This window comes from Tachypleus tridentatus, chromosome 2, assembly GCF_004210375.1.
Source record: "Tachypleus tridentatus isolate NWPU-2018 chromosome 2, ASM421037v1, whole genome shotgun sequence".
Classification (NCBI taxonomy): domain Eukaryota; kingdom Metazoa; phylum Arthropoda; class Merostomata; order Xiphosura; family Limulidae; genus Tachypleus; species Tachypleus tridentatus.
The window spans coordinates 74,274,615-74,298,709 of record NC_134826.1 but is presented as its reverse complement, the minus strand read 5'-3'; the positions used below and the strand labels follow the sequence as shown (position 1 = coordinate 74,298,709).

The window sequence follows — 24,095 nt, the reverse complement described above, 5'->3', positions numbered from 1 at the left end:
AATAATCGATTTGTTTGACACACTGTCTGGTAAAGAGCAGGAAGCAATTAGATTAGTTTTTAAAACTGAATTGGTGTATTCATAACTTGTACAAAATACATGAGATATAAGCTACAATGTGTTTAAAACACAAGTTAAACAAAACAAAAATACTTATTTTTTTCTCTTTATTTGCATATTGCTTCAAGCATTTTAATGCTGGTAAAAATAAACTTTGCAAAAACAAAATTCATTCCAACAATTTAAAATATTCAAAACAAATTTGACTTGAATGTTGATTAATGTTAAAATTAACAACAATAGTAACAGCAAAACATAAAGAATATGAACAAAAAAACCACTTAATATCTGATTGATAAATGGAATATTGTAACAACAATTACAAAGTAACAGATTTTGTATATTTCAGGTGTCTCCCTGGTTACAGTTGCCATGTCAACCTAATCTCTTCCAATAAGGTGAGTCTGAGCAGGTGGGTCGATTCTGAACATGTATTCTGCAATATTGAAATACCCTAAATACTCAACTTCATCTGGTGTGGTGTCTGTATGGTAATGACCACCCTCACCGTGGTCACTGAAACAGTGGGTGTGTTCTATTCGTAAGTCCAAACCCTGAAAAGAAATTTAAAAAATTGTTTTAACTTGAATATCATTCAAAAGTTAGATAGATTTTTCTTCTTTATAACTGTTAATAAACTTTAATTCTAAGTTCTTACAAAGTAAAACCCCTGCCCTATCTGCAATATTTCCAACTTTTACAGTAGCCCCCCTAAAATGTACACCAAAAAGTTCTTTGCCTTCAAAATTTCACTTCTAAGTACCAAAATCCTTTTACCTTTTAAACTTCAACATAGACCTACTTTTACCAACATTTAATCAACTGTTCCTTAGGTGACACTAAATCTCTGTACATAATCAGACCAAAATAAAATGAAGTTATGTGTTTCACCATTAACATTTGATTCACATTCACCAAGAGTTAAACTTTTGGTTCTTGGGGGACATTCGACCTCTATACCATATTTAATCACAATCAGATAAAATATTTTTGAGTTGTATATTGTTCACACACACACAGAAGTGAAAATAATACCCAGCTAACAGTAGGCACATGTTGTAGTCTAAACTCACTGGATCATATGACACAAAAACACTCAGACAGACAAGTGGAGCACTCATATTGTAAAACTTGAGCCAGTTATCGACATCTTCGTCGGTCATCAGGGGAGTTTCGGAAAAGTGAGGCTGAAAAAAACACAGAACGTAAAGTTGTAATATACGTGCTATGCACTCATGCATGCATAAATAAGGAACAACTGCAATACCTACACACACACAGTGTTACCAGTTCAAAAGCTACTCTTAATGTGAATCCATTCCTTCTATTATACTATATATAACAAATTTTCTTATATTTTTCTAAGTAACGTAATACTGAAATGAAAAATGCTAAACTTCAGAGCTAATTTTAGACTAGTGTTGAAATCAAGGGTGATGTTATTTTAAAAAAACTAACAACACTGAAGCCAGTCTTTGAATGAAAATTTTTAATATACTGACATACAAACACAAGAACTCGTACAAAAAGCCCTTAGGTATTATAACAAATACAAAGGTGTGAAAGCTTAAAATAAATAATTATATGATACATTTCTTTCTTTCTTCACAGTTTTTCTCATGTAAGTTGTTCTGATAGCACAACTATCAAGTAATATTGAGAAAATATGAAAACCATAACTAAATAGTTGTTACAAACTAACTTGATAACTAGATCTTGCTGAAGTTAATATGTCTATTTCAACCAAAAGAACATATTCTTTCTCAAGGCCATTTGAGAATGTGCTTCCCTAAGATCATCAGAGAAGTCCTACACAACCATACAAAATCCACCAGTGTACTTCACCATGACCAACAGAGACGCCACAGGTAACTTTAGAAAATGCATTTCACCAAAATCAAATCTGATTTACTAGCAGTATTTTAGTATGCATTATCATTTTTGACTAATTCAAGGTTGCACAGTTTAATCCATTAGTGCCACAGCACAAGAAAGTGTACAGGTTACTGAAATACAAGGTTTACTTGGGAAAAGTCACAAAACTTTATTTAACTTTACCCCTCATATACTGAGATGCATACAATATGACAACAGTATTTAATTGTCTTGAAAGTAAAGTACCTACAAGTGCACATAAAGTTTAAACTTTTCAAATGAATAACTTGTGTGATAATTTTTAAAATTAAAAATAAAATAACTGCTAGTAAAGCTAGCCAACAACAATGCAGTGTATGAATATTTATGTCTGCAGTAATGCTTCTTTATTAGTAAACTAACACTGTTCTGCTTCTAAGTTTTCTACAGTTACTGAAATATTACTATTACTCATAGACAGAGAACACCAGTCAGCAGCAGCTGATGATTTTAATGTTTCAGCTACATTTCATAATTGAATTCAAACTGTGCAAACTTGTCTTAAAATACATTACGCAGGTACAGATATACAGACTACTTTAACAACAAAGGAATTAATTAATAAACTTGGAAAGAAGGAAAGAATTAATATGTTTAAGCTTTTAAGATAATATTCTCAGATTACTTTAGAGATCTTCTGGCCAATCCTCTAGACATTAGCTCTATTTATTCCTGTACACATGAAGGTTATTATTTTTTAGGCAATTGAAGTAAAGCTGTATTCACTGATTTTGATTTTCTAATTCATATTAAATAGTACAGTCTGTCATGGAGAGTTATTTTACTACAATAAGATACTGCATACCATATAATAAACTAACTTATTTTTTCCTAATTCATGCCCTTCAATGGTAATTCTGCAAGCTTATCACACCAAAAATCAGGTTTTGATACCCATGGTGTGTAGCTTTGTGCTTAACAACAAACAAACCAAACCCTAATTATTTTAGAGCTATTATCAGTAATATAAAGAAATGAATTATTTGATACAGTTGCACGTGTGCCTTACCATAACATGAAGTTTTGCCTTTCCATTTTTTATTAAAAATGAACCACCCATCCCTACAGGCTGGTCTTTATACTTGTTCAAGAGTATTTTCCTTATAGCAGTAACCAAATTGTCTGGGCCAGTTCGTTTTTTGACATGGATGCATATTACCTATGGCAGAAAGAGAATATTCAAATATGTATAATATAACCAAAATATCCGTTACTGTGACCTACATTAAAAATTAAGAAAGTGAGAACATGTAGAACCATTTTGACTTTAATGTTGTTTATGTAAAAAGAAATTAAAACTGTAACAATAAAGACCATGGTCAAAAGCAATATAATCCATCATTTAATGTTGTTTTCATCAATTGTATTAGTTGAATGTTTAGTATGTACATTTCTATTATAGGAAGGTTGAAACATTGTTCTCTCCTTATTAATAAAGGTGTTAATACCCATACCTGCCATTCTGAGATACATTTTTATTTCAAGTTTGTTTCTCGTCATCAAGAAATACATACACGTTTATGAAGTAACAGAGAAAACCTACATGACTGAAAGCAGCAAAAAGTTATATAATGGTGTCAAAAACTGTACCTGTAACTTCTAAGAATAATATTAATTTCATAACAGATTTATTTATGTTAACATGTCTCACATAAGCTGAACATAGTCTTTGCATGAATACATTGCACAGAAAGCTCAATAACTATTTTTAACTCTTTTAAAGCAACTATAGTTTTCTTTGTATTCATATCTGATTTCTAATACAAGAAAAATTGAGAAATATTTTTAAAACATGATCTAGGCAAACAAATTATTGGTTACAGAAAAACATTGGTGAATTATTTGCCTTACAGCAATTAAAAATATAAATAAAATACAATCATATTTTAATGTAGATACAAAATGCTGATTGGGCAAGCTTATTCTTGGCATTTGATTATTACCACACAACATGGTCACAAATTGTAACTTAATACTACAGAGCATATTACAACTTCTAAACAGTGTGCCACTAATGGTTCAGCAGCAAGTCTCATGTTAAAAACTGGTAGGCAGAACACAGATAGCCTACTGTATAGCATTATGCTTAACCATAAAAGAAACCAACAAGCCTAAATAATGTTAAAAGATTCACTTTTCAAACAAATTTTTAATAATGTGTTATTTATAATATCACAAAAAGTACATCATAAGTAGAAATTCCTTGTATTACCTTTCCCTGCTGACCCTCAGAAGCAAATAAATTGGCAAGAAGGCAGAAGTCAGTGGTACCTTTCAGCTTTTCCAAATGGCATTTACCATCCTTTGAATTAAATAAAAACTACAGGTTTACTAGGCAATGTGTGTCACACTCATATACTATATATATAATACTAAGTAGACTTGAGGGATAGTTCATATCACACCAGTATATCTTATGTCTACCACTTACTGGATAATACAGGGTGTTCAGAAAGCCACTGTGCAGTTTTGTCTGTTAATAAATATATAAGTGCACAGTGACTTTCTGAACACCCTGTATATATCACATCAATATATTTTATGTTACTTGGTAAAGTATGTCTAACATTAACATGTACAAGTCTACCAAATAACCATACTAATCAGTTTTAGTAAAGGCAAGCTGTTATTAAGTTTGTTAATAAATATAAAGAGTTTAATAAATATTTAATTTCACTATCTGTTGTGTATCTTAAAAAGCTTAATTGAAAATTATCAGAGTTTGTTTCTTTGCATAATAAATTATATTAGGTAAAAGAACAAATACATTCAAATTATATTTTTACTATGAAGTGGTTATTTATATTATAGAAAAATAAACACAAAGAAAATGAAAGAATATTGATACTGACTGAAAATTATGTTATCTTTATAATACTTGTGAAAGTTTTGAAAATTAAAAAAATTACTTGATATTTGTTACTTCAGGAAATTTAAGGCAAGATGTCAAATTCAGTTTTCTTGCATTCATACTAACCTCTGTAATTATTGCAAAGTGTGTATTGTTTTGGTGGTCACCAATACTGATGTTGGGCATAAGCTGTAAAAAGTGAATAATTGTACACTCTATTGTTACTTATATTTAACAAAACACACAACTTTCGCATAACAAATTAAAGATATTTGAAACTTTTGATAAACAAGATGGAAAACACAAACATCTGATACACAGTATCAACATAATTAAGACTAAATACCATTATGATAAACAAAAAGTGTTTGATAGTAACTCTAGTGATACATGACAATTGTATACAAATCAATTTTTTAATATAATTTTCAATAATCAATCAAACTGCAGATTGTTTTTAAATCTTACAACTAAGAGACAGCAAGCCAAATCACACAATTTCAAGTTTCATCATTTCTTTAAGCACTATCTCACCTCACAATTAACTCCAACATAATGAGAAGGCCCTGCTCCAGCACCAAGTAGAAATCCATTTGAAGTTCCACTTGTTTAGCAACAGTTTCTAGATTGTATATCTAAAGATATGCAAATATGGAAAGTATTTATACATCTTTGGCTTACTGTTTCTTCATATATAAAAGGGTAGTTTTATAAGGTTCTACTTTGCTCCCTTTATAAAAACACCACTGCTTATATTGACAAACTCAACTCAAAGTGTACATAAAAACACAACTCTAAGGAACAGCGTGAAATAAATCTACAAGAAATTACCAACTCTGTTAAACTATTATATTTCATCACCACTGCCCCAGCTCAAAATGAATGAGAATAAAGGAAGCCTCAATCTAAACCCTACTCTTAATGTAACTCATTGCCAGTAAGTTACTATTAACTGTTCTGATACTATTAGCAGTTGAAAAGACTTAACTATGACTAATGTAAATCATGTATTTAAATGTTCACAAGTTTGGGAAAAGCCCATTTTGAGAAGTCTCCAACATCTGGATTGACTGAATGGTTTGAATATCATGGCTAAAAGGCACAAGCTTTTCACATCCAGATCCAGTCTTTTTTTTTTTTAAAGTTAACTCCTAGTTTATGATTCCATTCATAGGTTAGAGCAAAACTACAATGAATTAACAGTAAAATAGTATTGAATCAGGAGCAAAAACTATGTTGAGGTAGGAGTAATACAGCAATGAACTAGATGTAAAAACATGTTGAAATAAAAGTAAGCCTATGAGAGTTTGTTAGTTTAAAAAGTCTACCTTCCATCAAAATTTCCAGAGACATTCACTGAGACAGAAGCATAGAAAAACGTTCATTAAGAAAAACATGAGTTAGAATAATAATAGAAATAATGGTAAAATGTAATGTTACCTCATGTACTGATAAGATTTAATTAGCAAAAAAAAAAAAATTAACATTATAAACCATCAGTGTCATGTATCAATACAAGGTACTAAAGTTCATATCTTAAAATCATTATATAAAAACAAAACACATACAAGCTGGTACAAGTAATAAAGTTGGGGCTCCTTATTACTTTGTTCACTCATGGGCTTTACCTATTTATGTATATCATTAAATAATCCTATTGTGTATATCTTTAATTGATCAAAGATTATAGATCAACCACAGAATCAGTGTAGATCAATATCACTCAACCACAGATCAATATCACTCAACCACAGAATCAGTGCACTAAGCACAACAAACTTCTCTCAGTAAAACAGCATTTAAAAGCAAGCTGTTAGAATTTCCTTGAAGAACAGTTTAAGTTTGTAATAATTTCTTCTCACTCTGTCTTGACACATGTAGAAGATGGATCCATTTTCTGTTTCATAATAAATAGGAACTGTGAACAAAGCACAATCAACATATTTTAGTAATGTTTTTTTTCTGTTACCTGCAACATGGAGAAAGAAAGCTACATTGCATGTATCGCCTATATATAAATACACATGTCTGATACCAAATATTAGTTGCCAGAATAGAAATAACTCTGAAAATAATTAGTTTTTTTTAGAAAAAATGTTCTTTTAATAGCAATAACACTGGTAGTTTAAAAATAATTCATTTAAAGCATTATTCAAATACCATACTTTTAAAAAATGTTACAATAGGTTCTAAAGCTAATAATCTTAATACTTTCATAGCTCTATTGAAGAAGACAATGCACAAAAAGAGATACTGTTGTTATTTCTATGATTATGGTGAAAAGGCAGAATGTTCAAAAGACTGATCTTTGTAAATTTCAAGTTATCTCATTTCTTTTCTGGTTGTAATGTTATATTTAGGAAGCACAAATACATATAAATGGAGAAATGAGCAAGGAACCAAATACTAACTAATACATACCTTATCTTTCTGTGGCAAAGGTATGAGATATGGAACCCCACCAACATCAGCTAATCGAGGGTGTCCACAGATACCTGGAATACAACTATGAAGAGGTTACTTGATGAAAAGTAAAAATCAAGTAAATAAAGATATAGCTAACTGGACAGATGTAGGTACAAATATACATTCTTTTGGGCATGATAACCATTTTGGTGTACCCATATGCAGGCCACATAATGTGGTTTTATTTCCTGCTAGAAATATAAATTGAGCACAAAAATCAATAAGGAAACAATAATCTGTCCAGATGATGACCTCAGCCACCAATTCATAACCAAAATGATGTCAAATCATTCCAGTGTTTTCACACTTGAAGGGACAACTTAACTTAATGAAGCTAATGATGATTCTGGTTCTGAACCTGAATTATCTAACAATGATTCTAAGAAAAACATGACTGAGAAAAAGGTACATCTCTAAAGGGTTAATATACTGACTCTGTTAAAATTCAGTCTTTTTGTCTTCTTTCACTTTCACATATTTTTATTGTATAAAATATTCTGAGGGGTTCCTGCACTTAGTAGCTTGCCTCTGGCCTGACAGTAGTTAAGGCTGGCAGTGGTAAACATTACAAAACTAATCACATAGAAACTCCTTATGAGATAGTTCCTTGAATGATGAGCAGATTAATTCATATAATATAAGCAATAACATTAACCAATCTGGTGTTATAAAATAATTAACCTACTTCTGATGTGTTGTGACAAATTACATTTCTATAACTTAATCTAATTCACACCACAACAGTTGTTAATTGTCAAGTTAACACAAATATCTGTCATATCAAAGTCCTGGTACTGGAAAAATGGTGTCATAAGCACTAAGGCTAACAGACACAGTGTGGTAGACATATCACTATATATTCTTTTTTCCTTTCATTTAACAGTTCTTACTGATCACCACTTTTAATTTAAATCATGAAGAAAACATCTATCATAACATAACCTTCTGATGCCAGCATGAAGGGTTCTTTTCGTAAATCTGGACAGTCAACAACAGACACGTTAACTTCGGCAAAATTACTCTGCAAGCCTTCAGAGAGAACTGAAACAAAATTTAAGTTTTAGTTACTAGTAACACAGCAGAAAGAATGCACATCATGTAATGCAGCAAGAAATATCTTATACATACCTGACTCTAACTTTTTTTTAACATTTGTTATGTTCTTATAATGTACACTTAAGACATAAACAAGAGCATTAGAAATAAAACCTCCCACCCAATTCACATAAATCACCACAAGAGTAATTGAATATGAGGGCTATTAAAACTATCCACAGACTCTCAACTGTCCTTGAAGAATTAAAAAATAACTTATTTTGTTCATACATTTATATAACTAAGTTTTGGAAACAATCCAAGCCGAGCACACAAAATACTAAAATATGTTACCATTTAGACAATCAGTTAATTTTGGTGAGAACAAGCACATGCTTATATCTGATCAAAAGCTGGTGTCAAGATAAGCCTTTCAGAAACCAGACTCCCCAAACACAACTCTACTCACCATTTGAACACCTCAATCACATCTGTACAATTGTACTGTTTCAAAGAAAAAATCTGCCTCTGAGTGCTTAAGTCTACCTTTATTACTCCCAGATTTTTAGGGGATACATACCAGTAACACAGCACAAAGAATACACCTCAAATTGGTTAAATATCTTTTTTTTCAACATTCATTCATATGTAAGTGAAAGTGAAGTATAAGATGACAACAGATTAGTACAGTACCACTGTGTCATATACTGCACACTAGTGGAAGAAGTATGAGGGTTGAGAAAATTGTGAAAAAGTGTCATCTTATACATTTAAAGAAAATAATGTAATTTTTGATTCTCCTCCATGAGGCCAAATTTTTTTGAAGCCACACAATCATGAACCATGAATGTAACTTTATAACAAGTTAACATTGAAGTTTGGCTCTTTGTTGCTTCTGTTTTACAAATTAAGGCACATAGTTAAAAATACTGTATAATTTATTAATTACTTCTTGCATGATTTTACCAAGATTAGGAGCTTCCTTTACTTATTTACTTGTTTATAATTTTTGCCAAACAAGTGATCCACAAGGAGCCTGAGGCTGCTTTACAATGGGCTACTTGTTCACGTCATAATCATTACAACTGAGTTAATCTTGATGTAATTTTGTGAGATGGCATGATACAATCACAGAGCTCATAAAACGCTATCTAAAAACAACTGACAGTGCTTCTAGATTGAAGATTTCAATATGACATCAGACAATTTCAAAATGTAAACTGTTGTATCAGTTACGACTTAAAAGCTTAATTCTCTAATAAGTAGATAAAAAAGATTAGCACAGGGTTTTAACAGGATTAACAGAAGCTTAATAAAAAACATCTTCAATCATAAATCCAATGTTTCTATAACTCACCTGTAAGCTTCCATTCTAAATAATTATATTCTAATTAATATAATATCTTAGACTATTCAACATCAAAACTTTCTCATACTAAACATGAGATCATTTATTTACTTAATCCCATTCTAGCACTAAGGATCCAGCTGTATCATGGGGATAAACCTGCAATGGACTGGAATCCTGCTCAGGATAGAATCTACTTGTGCTACTTAAAACCAGAGTTCAAAAGCATAGCAAGGATTTAACTAACTAGCACTAAGGATATCTTTAAAAAACTGGTCCTATCCAGTAATTTAATAATATGAACAAATCTAGAGAAATGAGCTTATTTCATCTCTATCTAGTAACAATAAATTCAAACAGGTTAACAAGTATTATCTTCCTTTAAAAATTAAATACAAAATGAACAAAACCAGGATTGTACTATAACTTCAGTTCAACTTTTGTGATCTCAAATGAAGCAAGTATGAACACCTAATGAGTTGACTCAGAAAACTACTGTTATCCTTAATTTGGTTTTTCAATGCTAAATGTCCCACCCTGTTAGTTTCAGTCCTGGACTAATAATTAAGTTAATAATTTACTTCAAAAATTAATAGCCATTGTAGCTTTTTCAAACATACATTTTCTCCTTTCCAATCGTTAAGTAAGTACCATCTTAGGTATAGTTAATATTAGACTTGTTTGACTGATCAGTAGAACTTGCTAATTGATTTATCATCTAGCTCAATAATTAATTAAGTTAAACTAACTTACTATCTGCATGAGATTTGGATAGCTGAAATAATCAAAAACAGTAATAATCATAAATATGAAATAGTCAATGTAACTGATGTTCATATGTTACATCAATCACGTTCATTAGCAATCTCTACTTAATACCACCAAAATTTGTGTTTTACATTATATTATATACCCAATAAAAAACATCATTCAACTGAACATTGAGTTTTACATTTCTCAAAATTATTTATTGACACAAGAATTTTGGTTTTAAAAAAATTACTCTAACACTACAACCATTAATGACACCTACAGATTAATGAATCTGAGAAAAGTAAATGAAAAAACTGATAAAAATGAAAAGGAGAAAAAAAGAGAAGATGACCTGAAAAACAAATCAGAGAAAACCAAACATGTGTAGGCTAAGACAGTAGAGGAGAAAAACTGAAAAACATGACTTGAAACAGTAAGTACTAAAATTACAAAAACATAAGTTTTAAAAGTAAAGAAAAAAGGAAAACTGACAAACATAACCTTAAAACAAAAAGGAGAGAATAGAAAACTGTAAAACATCATTGGCAGAAAATACAACACGGTTGATTTCCAATTTTGACGTCTACAGTGTCAAAATTAAATTTCACAAAATGGTCAAAATCAGTTTATTATCATTTCAAGATGAGAAATTTATATTAATATTTCAGTATTTTTGTAAAAAAATATATATAATTTGACCTACTGATTAAAATACACACTAATTTAATGCTATATGTAAACATTCCAGATTGTTATTAGAATAACTCCTGATTTACAAGATACAATATTAAACTGAACAAGGTGAATCAAACACTTCCCTGTGAAAGAGAAGAAGCAGATGGATTTATTTAGATATTCAAAATGATGATGGTGATGACCTGTTTGTAAGTATCTCATGCTTTACAAGGATATAACTACACATGACTTGAATATTAAAATATGTTATGTTACACAAACTTTAAAACCTGTAAAGAGGATTGCTCAGAAACATAATTTACTTCATAGTTTTTTGGGTGATCATCTTCTATGAAGACTTCCCAAAGCTGATAGATAATTAACCTTTTTTCAAGGATGTTACTTTGTATTTAGACCATGAAAAGGATGTGGACTTTGTGTATACAGATTTTCAATAGGTTTTACGATAAATTGTCATTCAAACGATTAGGTACAAAAACCACTGTGGGTTGGGATGTGTAAAAACTAGTCAGATGGATAAAAAAAACAAGGAATTGTTATTACTATAATATTGAGTCTAGTCAAATTAAACTCTTGTTACTAGTGAAGTGTCTGAGGGAGCCAATGCTTGGGGCCTGTTTTTTTGTTTTTTTTCAAATTAATGATATCAATAAGAGCATTATTACTAGTTTACTAAGGTTTAGTGATGATTTTAATATTTTGGATATTTCTAGGTGTATTGTGCAAGTTATTACAAAATGACTTGTAACAATTGGGAAGTTGATAAATGTTGACGAATACCCTTCATAATTACAGTAGATAGCAATTTACGAGCATTTATGCTGTTTCCTGAAAAATAAAGCTGTGTTTAAAAGTTTTACTTTTCTCAAGGTTGGGTTTAAAGGGTCAGTTATAAAAGACTAAACTGTCCCAATGCTACGTTACAGTATGATCAGGAAATTAGTACAAAAGATGCCTCTTCCTCCCCGCATAAAAATAACTGACTCCCTCACATTTATTCCCCTTTTTAGCATTTCTTAAATTTTTCAAGCTTTTCAAAGGCGTATTTATACCGCTAGTATTAGTATACTATACTAGTATATACCAATACGATTAGGATTGTAACATCTGTACTCGTTAAGTAACACGAGTTTTACGTATACAAGAATTACGTGCTGCGACAGTAACTTAATATTTAAATATTTATATACTAATTAATTTATTATAGTTTACGCTAAAATGATTTGGTATAATAGTATGAAATATCAGTAATACCTTGAGAAACGCTACTCAGTGATGGAGTGTGTAGTTTAAATTTCTTCAAGTTTATCATGTTTACTGTATGATAGCTACCCTAACCACACTTTACAGTCAAGATCTTCTGCAATATTAGCGCTTTACATAAACATCGTGATGGGTTACATGATAATTTCATAAAAAAAACTATGACACCATTTCAGTCAACTCAAAATACTTGTTTTTCCCTGTTTTTATCATTTTCCCTGTTTTGCTACACATAAAACCCATTTAGTTATCTTTCACTCAAAAATAAAAAGATGTATAAAAATGTGAGTAAAGGTATAAAGTCGTGTATACAAAATAGTTTAATTTTAAATAATAGTTTCTCATTAAGCGTCAAGTTACACAAAGGTACTGCTGAGCTACTGGGGAAGGGGCTAAATAACAGTCAATGAGAATTTTTTTATTTCTAATTTAGTAGCGATAGACAAGATGGAAGGGAGATAGTCAACGCCATCCACCGCCAACTCTTTTACCAACGAATAATGGGATTGACTGTCACATAACAGCGCCCCATGACTGAAAGGAGGGAACATGTTTGGTGATAGAATTTGAGCATGTGACCCTCAGATTACGAGTTGAGTGCCCAGTGACATACTACACTTGAATCTCAGCATATACAATATGAGCCAAAAGCTAATAAAATTTCAGGTGGGAAAATATGTTGATAGTAACCATTTACCAATACATTGCGTCTTCGATCTCGCTCCCCATAAAAATATAACCTACAGAAAAAATAAATTTGATTATAATAAAACAAATTAGCAAAACTATAAATAGGAATTAGACAATCAATTACCTAATAACGTTATAAAAGAAGTAAAAATCCATATTGAATTGGATAAATACCATCAAACCATAACGGAGTGCCTTCAAAAAGTGGCCAATAAAACAATACCAAAACACCACCATAAAACAACAAATAACACATGGAAACCAAATACCCAAATAATTACCCTAATCAAAAAACGAAGACAATTACGAAAACAGTTCATGATAGCAAGAGACAGAGAAACTAAAATGCAAATAAACAATATAAGAAATCACATCAGAGCACAATTAAAATTACAAAAACAAGATAAATGGGATAATTTCTGCCTAAAACTAAACGACAAAACCGACCCTTAAAAACTCTGGACACACCTTAAACAACTCATCAACGACAATTCAGCCTCAAAGAAATATCCTGCACTTGAGCACAATACAATAGCACACACAAATAAAGAAAAGGCCAAAGTATTCAAAGCCTAACTACAAAATACATTTAAAACTCATTCTGATCCAAATATGAACACATATTTCTACAACAAAATCACAAACTATATACTAAACAATAAAGAACAATTTGAACCAATTTTCCCAACAAGTATATCTGAGACAAACACAAGACACATCTTGAAGACATGATTCTAACGAAAGAAATATCCATACATGAATTTCTTGAAGCAATAAAAAACACAAAAAACAAATCTCCGGGTGAAGGTGAGATACAAGCCATCCTCCTAAAAAAGTGCACTCCAAAATTGTTTGACCACCTAAAAGCACTTTTTAACTTATCTCTACCCTCAGGATACACACCAGTTTCTTGGAAGCTTGCTAATATATTAATGTTCCATAAGGAAGGAAAGACAGCAAATAAACTTAACAGCTACCGACCAATCAGCCTGACCAGCTGTGTAGGCAAAATTCTCGAGAGAATAATCAGTAATAGACTCTACACATTCTTGGAAATAACATCAAAATTACCAGAAGAACAAAATGGATTCAGGAAACTCAGGCAATCAACTGATCACTTAGTCAGACTAACTGAAGAAATAACAGAGAGCTTTAACAAAAACACAATGTACTGTCGCCTACTTTCTTGACGTTGAGAAAGTATTTGATACTGTATGGCACAATGGTCTACGGTTCCCTACGAATGAAATGGGACTACCACGTGGAATTATTCGCTGGTTATCTAACTTTTTGGAAAATAGAAAATGTAGAGGGTACCTTTTCTGAGTACTTTACTCCAGAATCTGGTGTCCCTAAAGGAGGGGTGGTTAGCCCTACATTCTTCATCATGTATGTAAACAATATGTCATTAAAGCATCCCAGTCATGGATTCTCTTCACAGTTCGCAGATGATGTGGCAGTCTGGAAAAGTGCCACAACACCAACAATAGCAGCCACAAACATACAACCACGACTAAACAGAATAAGCGAATACTGTCAAAAATACAGAATAAAAATAAATACAGCAAAAACACAGCTTGTCGTCTTTACAAAATTGACAAAATACAAAAAAACTACTGCCTGAAATATATATGAATGGAAAACTACTTCAGACTGCCACATTGGCAAAATTTCTTGGTCTAACCAATGATTCAAAATTAACCAATAAATAAATGAAATATATTTAAAATAAAAATATAAATAAAAAGTAATAAATTTCGTCGAAAATCTTTCTTTTATTTAAAAATAAAAAAGGGCCATCAAAAAAACTAGACATCTTACTGACAGGGCAAAATAATATCTAGATATGTATATCAGTACATGAACATTGCCCTGAAAAAGGGTCGGAGTCATTCAGTCCACTCTGACCGAAAAAGCAGTAACTAACACCATCAAACACTGCATAATTACACAAGTAAAGAAAGGAGGAAGAGGTCAAAGAACACCTGATCCTCCAGGGTACATATGATACCCAAATCCGAGAGAGAAAGAGAGTCGAGTGCCCCTAACGATAGAGCCATAAAACACCCTCTCTTCCCTTTAATCAAAGCACCAGTAGTTAAGCGTAAAAAAAAAAGAAAACCTCTAGTATGTTGTAGAATTAAGTAGCCACATTTTGGTCGGTTTAATGTTAAATATATTTTTGAGAATTTTCTTTCAAATTTTGCTTAAATTTTAACATCATAATTTTTGGAGCGTCACTTGTATTATTTGAGTGATTTTGTCGGTTTAAATTTAAACGAAAGCATACCAACTGAGAAAAGCTTTGAAAGGCTCGGCATGGCCAAGCGTGTTAAGGCGTTCGACTCGTAATTTGAGGGTCGTGCGTTCGAAAAAAAAACAAAGGCCTAATGCATTGTTTAAGTAATTGGTTGTTCACTCTTTCTGTTATGGACTGCGGGTAAAATAAAACGGTTGGTTTGTTTTTGAATTTCGCGCAAAGCTACTCTAGGGCTATCTGCGCTAGCTGTCCCTAATTTAGCAGTGTAAGACTAGAGGGAAGGCAGCTAGTCATCACCACCCACCGCTAACTCTTGGGCTACTCTTTTACCAACGAATAGGGGGATTGACCATCACATTCTACCGACCCCACGGCTGAAAAGGCAAGCATGTTTGGTGCGACGAGGATGCGAACCCGCGACTCTCAGAGATTATGAGTCGCACGCTTTAACCCACCTGGATATGCCGGGCCAAAATAAAACGCCCTCAAAACCCCATAGCTGATAAACTTGTTATTGTTTTCTTTCAAAACATTGTATATTGTCAAAAGCACAAAAGAAAAATAAATGTTCCAAAAAGAACCTAGTCTTATTTGCCAAAATCGATTAAACTACTCAGAAATCCTCCTGAAATATATTTTGAACAAAGTATGGCAACCAGAAAACTAGGTTAAGATACTAATAGAAATAAGCAGAGAAGCCACGCCAGAAAACGTAATAAATATTTATAAATGCATAAAACCATCATGGAATATGTCTGTCTAGTATCGACTACTATAGCATCATCACACGTTAAGAAATTACAGACTATACCAAATGCAGTAATCACCATAGCTAACAAAGTATCGAGAACAAATAATATTAAATTCTTGCATAAATGCGTAAACATTAAACAAGTCTCTGCCAGACTCGTACTTTGTTCGTTGCGATAGTTTGATAAAAATCCATATAAAACGACTCGTATACCTAAATAGATTGCTATATCATATACAGCAAAAACTGTCTAAAACGGAATCGCACGGGACCGAGTAAGTTTTCCGGCTTAAGCAGGTTTTCCGTCTTAGACTGTGAACATGCATTTCCTTAGTTATATATAATTTTTCAGCCGAACGTTATACGTGCTTGACTCAAGGAAAATAAAATTTTTGTGAACAGTTATTATACTGTTTATGCTATATTTATTAGAATAAGAACAAAAATAGGCATTCAAAATATACATATGTACACAAAATCTTAATCAAATTTATTTAAAGAAACTATCAAATTTCAACTGTTTATATTTTTTAATGGGCTTTCTCGTGCGATTAAAAAAGAACGCCGATTCTATGGCCTTTTAATGAAGTTTATTTTCCCCTTCATTTTTGCATACAATACTTAGCACTTGTCTTGAAGTAGGAATTTCTATTTCCTCAATATATTTTCCATTTTGTTCATCTGAATCTCTCACACTGTTACCATCTTACGATTTCATTATAGATTTTATATCAATTTCATCAGTTTCTGTTAAAACATTCTTGTCAAATTTCACAAAACTTTTCGCGTTCACAGAATCATATGCATCAATCTTCTCAAACAGTTTGGGTTTCACTAGAATCGTCATAACAAACTTCCCCACAATCTCTACCATTATCAAGAATAAATCCACAGTTTTGAAAGCACTTTGTTACGTATTCATCTTTTATGCATTTGATTGCATGCAACTGCATCTAACACGTCAATTTTCATGGTCATTTCAGATGCTCTCTTACAGTCGTCCATGTTTGTAATAATATGCTGAAGCATCAATTTTCTGTATTTCAATTTTATACACTGTATAATTCCATTATCTGGTGGCTGTAGAACTGATGTTGTACATGCGGTAGAAAGACTAAACGAACATTTGAAAGTTGAACTTTTGGGTGACAAGTTGTATTATCTAAGAAAAGTAGAATATTCCTATTTTCTTGTTTAATTTGTTCAAAATTTCCTCGAATATAACACTTGTCATCCAGGCTTTATTATTATTCGCTTTCCATTCCACAGGAAGTTGATTCTTCCTTAAATTTTTGAAATAGCGCAGATTTTCACTTTTACTTATTACCCATGGTTTCTCTAGTTTTTCATCAGCAAATGCGACCAAAAGTACAGTCAGTCGTTTTTTCGAATAGCGACCTCCAGAATAATGACGGCAGAAAAAAGAACAAATACTTACTGTAACAAAATGTCCGAGAATTTATTAATGTTTAAAGAAATTACTAATTTAATACGAAATTAATATTTAATCAAACATTTTTCCGCCTTACTCAGGTTCTCCTACTTGATAGATTAGGTAGGTGAAAGATAGTTTTCCGTCCGTGTTACGCAGGTTCCGCCAAATAGACGGCTTTTTATAAGAGAAATCTTAAGATAATGCTGCAAATTTTTTATATTTCCGGCTTGTACAGGTTTCCGCCCTATACAGTTTCCTACTTAGACAGGTTTTACTGTATTATGATGCTTGTCCAAAGTACCTCTTAACTTAACTTCTACAATGGAAAAAAAGAGTCCACCTGCACTAGACCTTAAAATATTGCTTAGAATTAGGTATCACCAATGTATTTAAAAGGTATTACATGTTGAATGCGTGACCAATATGTTTCATGTGAAGAAATTAACTTTTTTTTTTCTACGGAACTTTTTGTGAGTGTATTGGATCAAATGAAAGAGTGTCAGATGTTAAGGTATTATTCGCCAATTGTCAGTTGAATATGTTTTACTTCTTAGCAGTACAAATATATACTGTGTTGGGGTTAGGACTCTTCTACAGCAGGTATCTGTGGCTTGGTGATAAAACTAAAGATAAACGAAAAGTACGCTCTCCACTTGCTTTCAAAATGATATATATATATATATATATATTCAAACTAGTTAAATATACGTAGAACAAATTATTTACACTTAGGCCAATTAAATTGCTTTAGAATTACAGTTGGCAAGCTGAACTACCTTTCCATATTTCTATAGCACTAATAGCGTGCATCATTCACTGACAATTGTTACGCGAGTTACTGCAGTCTTATACTGCTCTTCCAACAGTCGTTTGGTCTTCTTTCTTCAAAATATCTTCTCTTCCTTTTGTCAAAGTGCATACAAGCTGATGCAATTACTTTAGAACCACGCTCTGACGAAATAAATTATTCTTCATTTTTTACTGTTGGCATTACTCTAACATATTAAACGCTAGGCCTATCACTTCAACCGAAATTACCTTCACGCCGAACTTTTCCTAAGCCTTGACTTTACTCTCCAATTGTCTTTGTAGGCAGTTTTCTTCTCATTTCGTGCTATTCATATGTTTATTACTAAATCGTCTGTTTGCTATATTCTCTACATCAATGAGTTACAAACACAACTTCCAATAATTGTCTGCTTTTAACTCTTATAATAACAAAACTATACAATCATAAAATATTCATTCACAAAATAAAATAATTAATAATATCAACACTGAACTGTCTTTCATATCATGACAAAGAGAAATATTTACTATAGAGCTATCTCTGTGTGAGCATATACAACCAAACGAAGAGAAATAGCGAAATTATACTAGATGCTATAAGCCTGAAGCTTTTGCACCTGAAGAGGGAAAAATAATCATTTTTGGAAACTCAATATATTTATATTAGTGTTCATGTCCATAGTATTTTGACAGTTTGATATATATAGTAAAGAGAGATGAAAGAGATCCGAATTGAACCTGACCCTCCCATTTCGCGCACAATGACCAAAATACCGATACAGACAAGATAAACTATTGGATACCTGGTCGACCTGGTAAAACATACTGTATTTATATATTTCTTATCTCCAATAACTCGACGAATATATAATCTAAAACGTTAATCTAACCATATCATTGTTTATATTGTTAGGAAGCTCAGTCGAACCTTGAGACCCCCAGTGTTCATCAGTCTCATCAACTAATCTCTCTGAAAGAACAAGCCCTTTTGAAACCATAATTCAGCTTTTTCGATCAAAAATTTGAGCATTCATAGGACTCACGATCTTTACATGCTGGAAGACTGAGTCATCAAACCAAAATATCTTATATCGCACATTACTTTGTAAAATTCTATGGCTAATAAATACAACTTGACAAATTATTCATACTTTACAGCTGCTAGAGACGTCACGCAACCAAAAATTGGATTGGTTGTTTGTTTTTTTAATTTTGTGCAAAGCTACACGGGAACTATCAGCGTTAACCGGCCCTAATTTAGCAGTGTAAGACTAGATGGAAGACAGCTACTCATCACCAATTCATCCACCGTCAACTCTTGGGTTACTCTTTTACCAACGAATAGTGGGATTGACCAAACATTATAACGCCCTCACTGGTAGAAGGGCGAACATACTTGGTGTGACTCGTGAATCTCAGATTGGGAGTGGAGCGCCGTCCTAACCACCTAGCCATGCTAAGCTGGAAGAAGAGCAAGTACCTGGTAATGTTTACTGCTTTATACAAAGTGACAAGTCATACAATAAAAGGGCCCGGCGTGGCCAAGCGCGTAAGGTGCGCGACTCGTAATCCGAGGGTCGCGGGTTCGCGCCCGCCAAACATGCTCGCCCTCGCAGCCGTGGGGTCGTTATAATGTGACGGTCAATCCCACTTTTCGTTGGTAACAGAGTAGCCCAAGAGTTGGCGGTGGGTGGTGATGACTAGCTGCCTTCCCTCTAGTCTTACACTGCTAAATTAGGGACGGCTAGCACAGATAGCCTTCGAGTTGCTTTGTGCGAAATTCCAAAACCATACAATAAAATGAAACATCACAGTATAGTCCAAAGCATTATTCCTTATTTGTATATTTTAATACGTAGGTAGCATGTACACATAATATGCGAGTGAGAACATTATATAAAGAATAAGTGTACATATATCTTCATCGATATTCAACAACAAAATATTTTCAGGAACATGGTAAATAACGCTGTTGTAAGCTTATTTTGGATATTATAACTTGTTAGATAGAAGACACAGAACGTCTAGAGAATTCTAATAATGTGGCACGTGATGTCAAGTTATCTAGAATATTCAAAGTTAGGTTATAAATATGAGATAGTTGTAAAACGTGTAAAAAGAGGGATTTCAAGGTAAACTGAACTACTAATGCTACTTATCATAGTTACTTTGTACAAATGGATTTGTGTTACATTAGTTAATGCCATTTGTAGCGTAGCCCTACATCAATTTACAAGTTAAAGGAAGAAATAAAGTAATTCTTTATAATTACTTGGACTGGACGTTTGAATTATTTTCGCTAGATAAGTTGAAGGATCCCGACAATGAAATAACGACATTATAACTATATAACATGACTGACTTCACTTGTTTTGACTTAATTTACCATCAAATCACTGAGACTGCCATGATACTAACGATATTGTTCTTTCACAAGGAAAGAATGTTCGGAAGAACAAGTTTGGATACATATCTGTGATTCTGCTGCATTTAAAATAATGTTCTCACTCAAACTGTCTTGCGCCCGATAAGAATCTTATAAACGAGCCTGAAAGCTCATGTTCCATAAATATGCTGTAAAGTTAACCCTAAATATCATTTTGTTAATCTCCTTCCCTAGGTGAAAAACACGATTTATAATTTACAACTAAAGACTATTAAGGTCATTATACATGAATTTGAAAGTTTACTGTGTGAAGTTCATTAACTATCATAACAGCAAAATATTAATAATATTTAAAAAAAGAAATGTTAATACTCTCGGACAGCGGTAAATTTATCGACTTAGATTATTAAAATTCGGGAAGTGGTTCCCTGCTGTACACACAGCAAATAGCTCAAGGTGACTTTTTTAAAAATGTAGCAACTCCTTGCATATGTTCATCGCCCTCTAGTGTGCTGCTACTATCCAGATTAGGTTTTGTTGTTAAGCTCAAAATTGTATTATGACTCTTTGTGCTCTGCATACCACGTGTCTGAACCATACCCGGGCCTGGCATGGCCAAGCGCGTAAGGCGTGCGATTCGTAATCCGAGGGTCGCGGGTTCGCGCTAAACATGCTCGCCCTCCCAGCCGTGGGGGTGTTATAATGTGACGGTCAATCCCACTATTCGTTGGTAAAAGAGTAGCCCAAGAGTTGGCGGTGGGTGGTGATGACTAGCTGCCTTCCTTCTAGTCTTACACTGCTAAATTAGGGACGGCTAGCACAGATAGCCCTCGAGTAGCTTTGTGCGAAATTCCAAAAAACAAACAAACGAACCATACCGACGACGCTAGTAGCCCTTATACTTACCCCTAAATTCCCTGAGAGAGACAAAAAATAATCACACACGAAAGAAAGTTCCCTCAAACATACGTCCGTTTACAATTACATGGTACAGGTAACATGTATTCCGTAATAGTTTACCATATTGTTTAAATTCTAAAGTATTCTCCGATTATCTATATATTACGAAATAATAAAAAATGAAGGCTTTCTCTTCCACTCTTATAGAAAACTTCAGTATTTGCCAAATACTACACTCTTTGGAATAACCATAACAATTAATCTCTCACGAATATGTATGTATAAATATTTCACTTTGTAATCCTACGTCAGTACATCTCATTTTAATAGTGTGTTAAGTGCAAACTTATCAAAATTTGGAGATTTAGTATCGCATTAATAAAATCGGGTGGGTTTGAATTTCGTGTGGAGGCTACCTGAGGGCTATCTCCACTAGCCGTTCCTAATTTAGCAGTAGCAGACTAGAGGGAAGGTAGCTAGTCATCACCACCCACCACCAACCTTTGGGCTACTCTTTTACCAACGAATAGTTGGATTAATCATCACAATATAATGCCCCCATAGCTGAAAGGGCAAATGTGCTAACCACCATGACATAACAGTTGGGAGTGACGAAAAATACATACATTCAATTCCACTTTTCAGTTTGCCCTAGTACAAACATGGACTATTCCACTAAAGTCTGGACTGTTGGCAAGTCTGTGTGATGATGTAATGACATTTTACAAAACAGAACTATTGGTTCATACTGTTGAACAACCTGAAACATTAGATTTGATTAAGAATACATTTTATTAATGACCGAAATTTCAAAATCATTGTACAAATGCCCAACCTACTAGAATATGAAAGTTTCATAGATATAGATATTAGTCAAAATCCCAAGGTTTAGCCACTTATCGATTATGTGACATCAATGTCAAAAATTAAAAGATTCCTAAAGATGAAGTTACACAACTTTTATGAAAGGCTTAATTCTCAAGAGTGGACTCTTGTTCAAGATCTTGACAATTTTGTTTGTTTAGAATTAAGCATGAAGCTACACAATGGGCTATCTGTGCTATGCCCACCATGGGTATCTAAACCCAGTTTTGACATTGTGAATCTGCAGACATACCACTGGGGGGCAGATGATTTGTTTTCAAAATTCTTGCAAAGCTGTTCTAAATCTTGAACTGATAGACTAGAGGTAAGACATAGTCAACAGCATCCATCACCAATGCTTGGCCTACTCTATTAAATTCAAAGGATTTTATTGTCACTTTTATAACACATCCATGGTCCAAATGTAACAAAGGGATAGGAGCTATGAACTATCTGACTCAAAGTCCAGCATGCTAACCACTAAACCATAGTTCCCAGTTATTCCCCCATAATACAACACAGTGTCTTGTGTTGGCAAGACAGGCACGTTATCAGTAGAATAGAACTTATATTCTCAGAATTCCTTCGCTGTAGTCTGTAAGAAAGAACTACAAAAATAAAATAATTCATCAAATTCTGCACTAGAGAGCTGTGCTTGTATTTTCTCTGCCTCTGATCAAGTCTTTGTATGAGAAAGAGACTGGACACAGGTCTATAAATAATCACAAACTTTATTCAGTCTTATTTAGCACTTGAACAAGTACTTTATCTGATCAGTTGGAAAGCAGGCTTCCTTTATATTTAAGATTTTAAACAAGCCTTTGAAAAGCAGTCTTTATGGTTTAACAAAGAATCCTAATAATTCTGAAAATATTACAATATATGTAACCAGATGTCAAATGGCCACTAGTTAGCCCAACGGTAAAAGCATATTACCAGCCTACTCTTTCTCTCTCCGAAACTCTTGACCTCTCTTTCACTTAATGTATCATAATAGTTTTACTTACAGATCATAATATAACAAATAATATTCTTTCAAGTATAAAAGGGAAAAATAAAAAGACCCAAAATAGAGGACTGTAGTGTATCCAAAAGCTCAATTTATTCACATATCCTAAAATACAATTGATTCAGATATTTGGAAATGTTAAAATCTCACTAGCTGATAGTAAGTTGTTGAATACAAACTGTGCTACCTTCTAAACCCGAAACTCTGTTGAGAACTGGATTCCTGCTTAAATTTTTAAGAAACATGGAAGTTAAAGAAGCTTACTAAATATCACTATTAAATACTGTATCGCTAAATGGTATCAATCTCATGATTGGGATACTTGACCTTCACATATCTCTGAAAAAAGATTTTCATGAAAATTTATAGTAATCTGATCATGCAACATACTTTATCTAGGACTTCAGGTCACTCATCCAAAATCCCTTCACCTTCCATTTTCTTCTTGGATGCAACCATACAGATATGGAGCTCTAATATCAAAAAAACTAAATTCATAATTAAACTAATTTTACATTATTGGTATTTTTCATTCCTCTATATTGGTATCAGTTCCTATATATTACATCACATTATCATTTTTTATATTTCCCACCACCTTTATTTTATTTTTAAATTTATCTTT

General features: G+C 32.6%; 1 protein-coding gene across 1 annotated transcript; it reads right to left on the bottom strand.

The window, feature by feature from the left end:
* Window positions 1-150: 150 nt before the first annotated feature.
* LOC143244242 (ester hydrolase C11orf54 homolog) lies at window positions 151-12,534 on the bottom strand. Its single transcript, XM_076488551.1, is given in 10 exon segments — window positions 151-614; window positions 1,134-1,247; window positions 2,984-3,133; window positions 4,187-4,276; window positions 4,952-5,014; window positions 5,360-5,421; window positions 5,424-5,460; window positions 7,247-7,320; window positions 8,234-8,332; window positions 12,378-12,534. Coding segments are annotated over 10 exon segments (921 nt in total). The 5' UTR covers window positions 12,436-12,534; the 3' UTR covers window positions 151-440.
* Window positions 12,535-24,095: the final 11,561 nt, after the last annotated feature.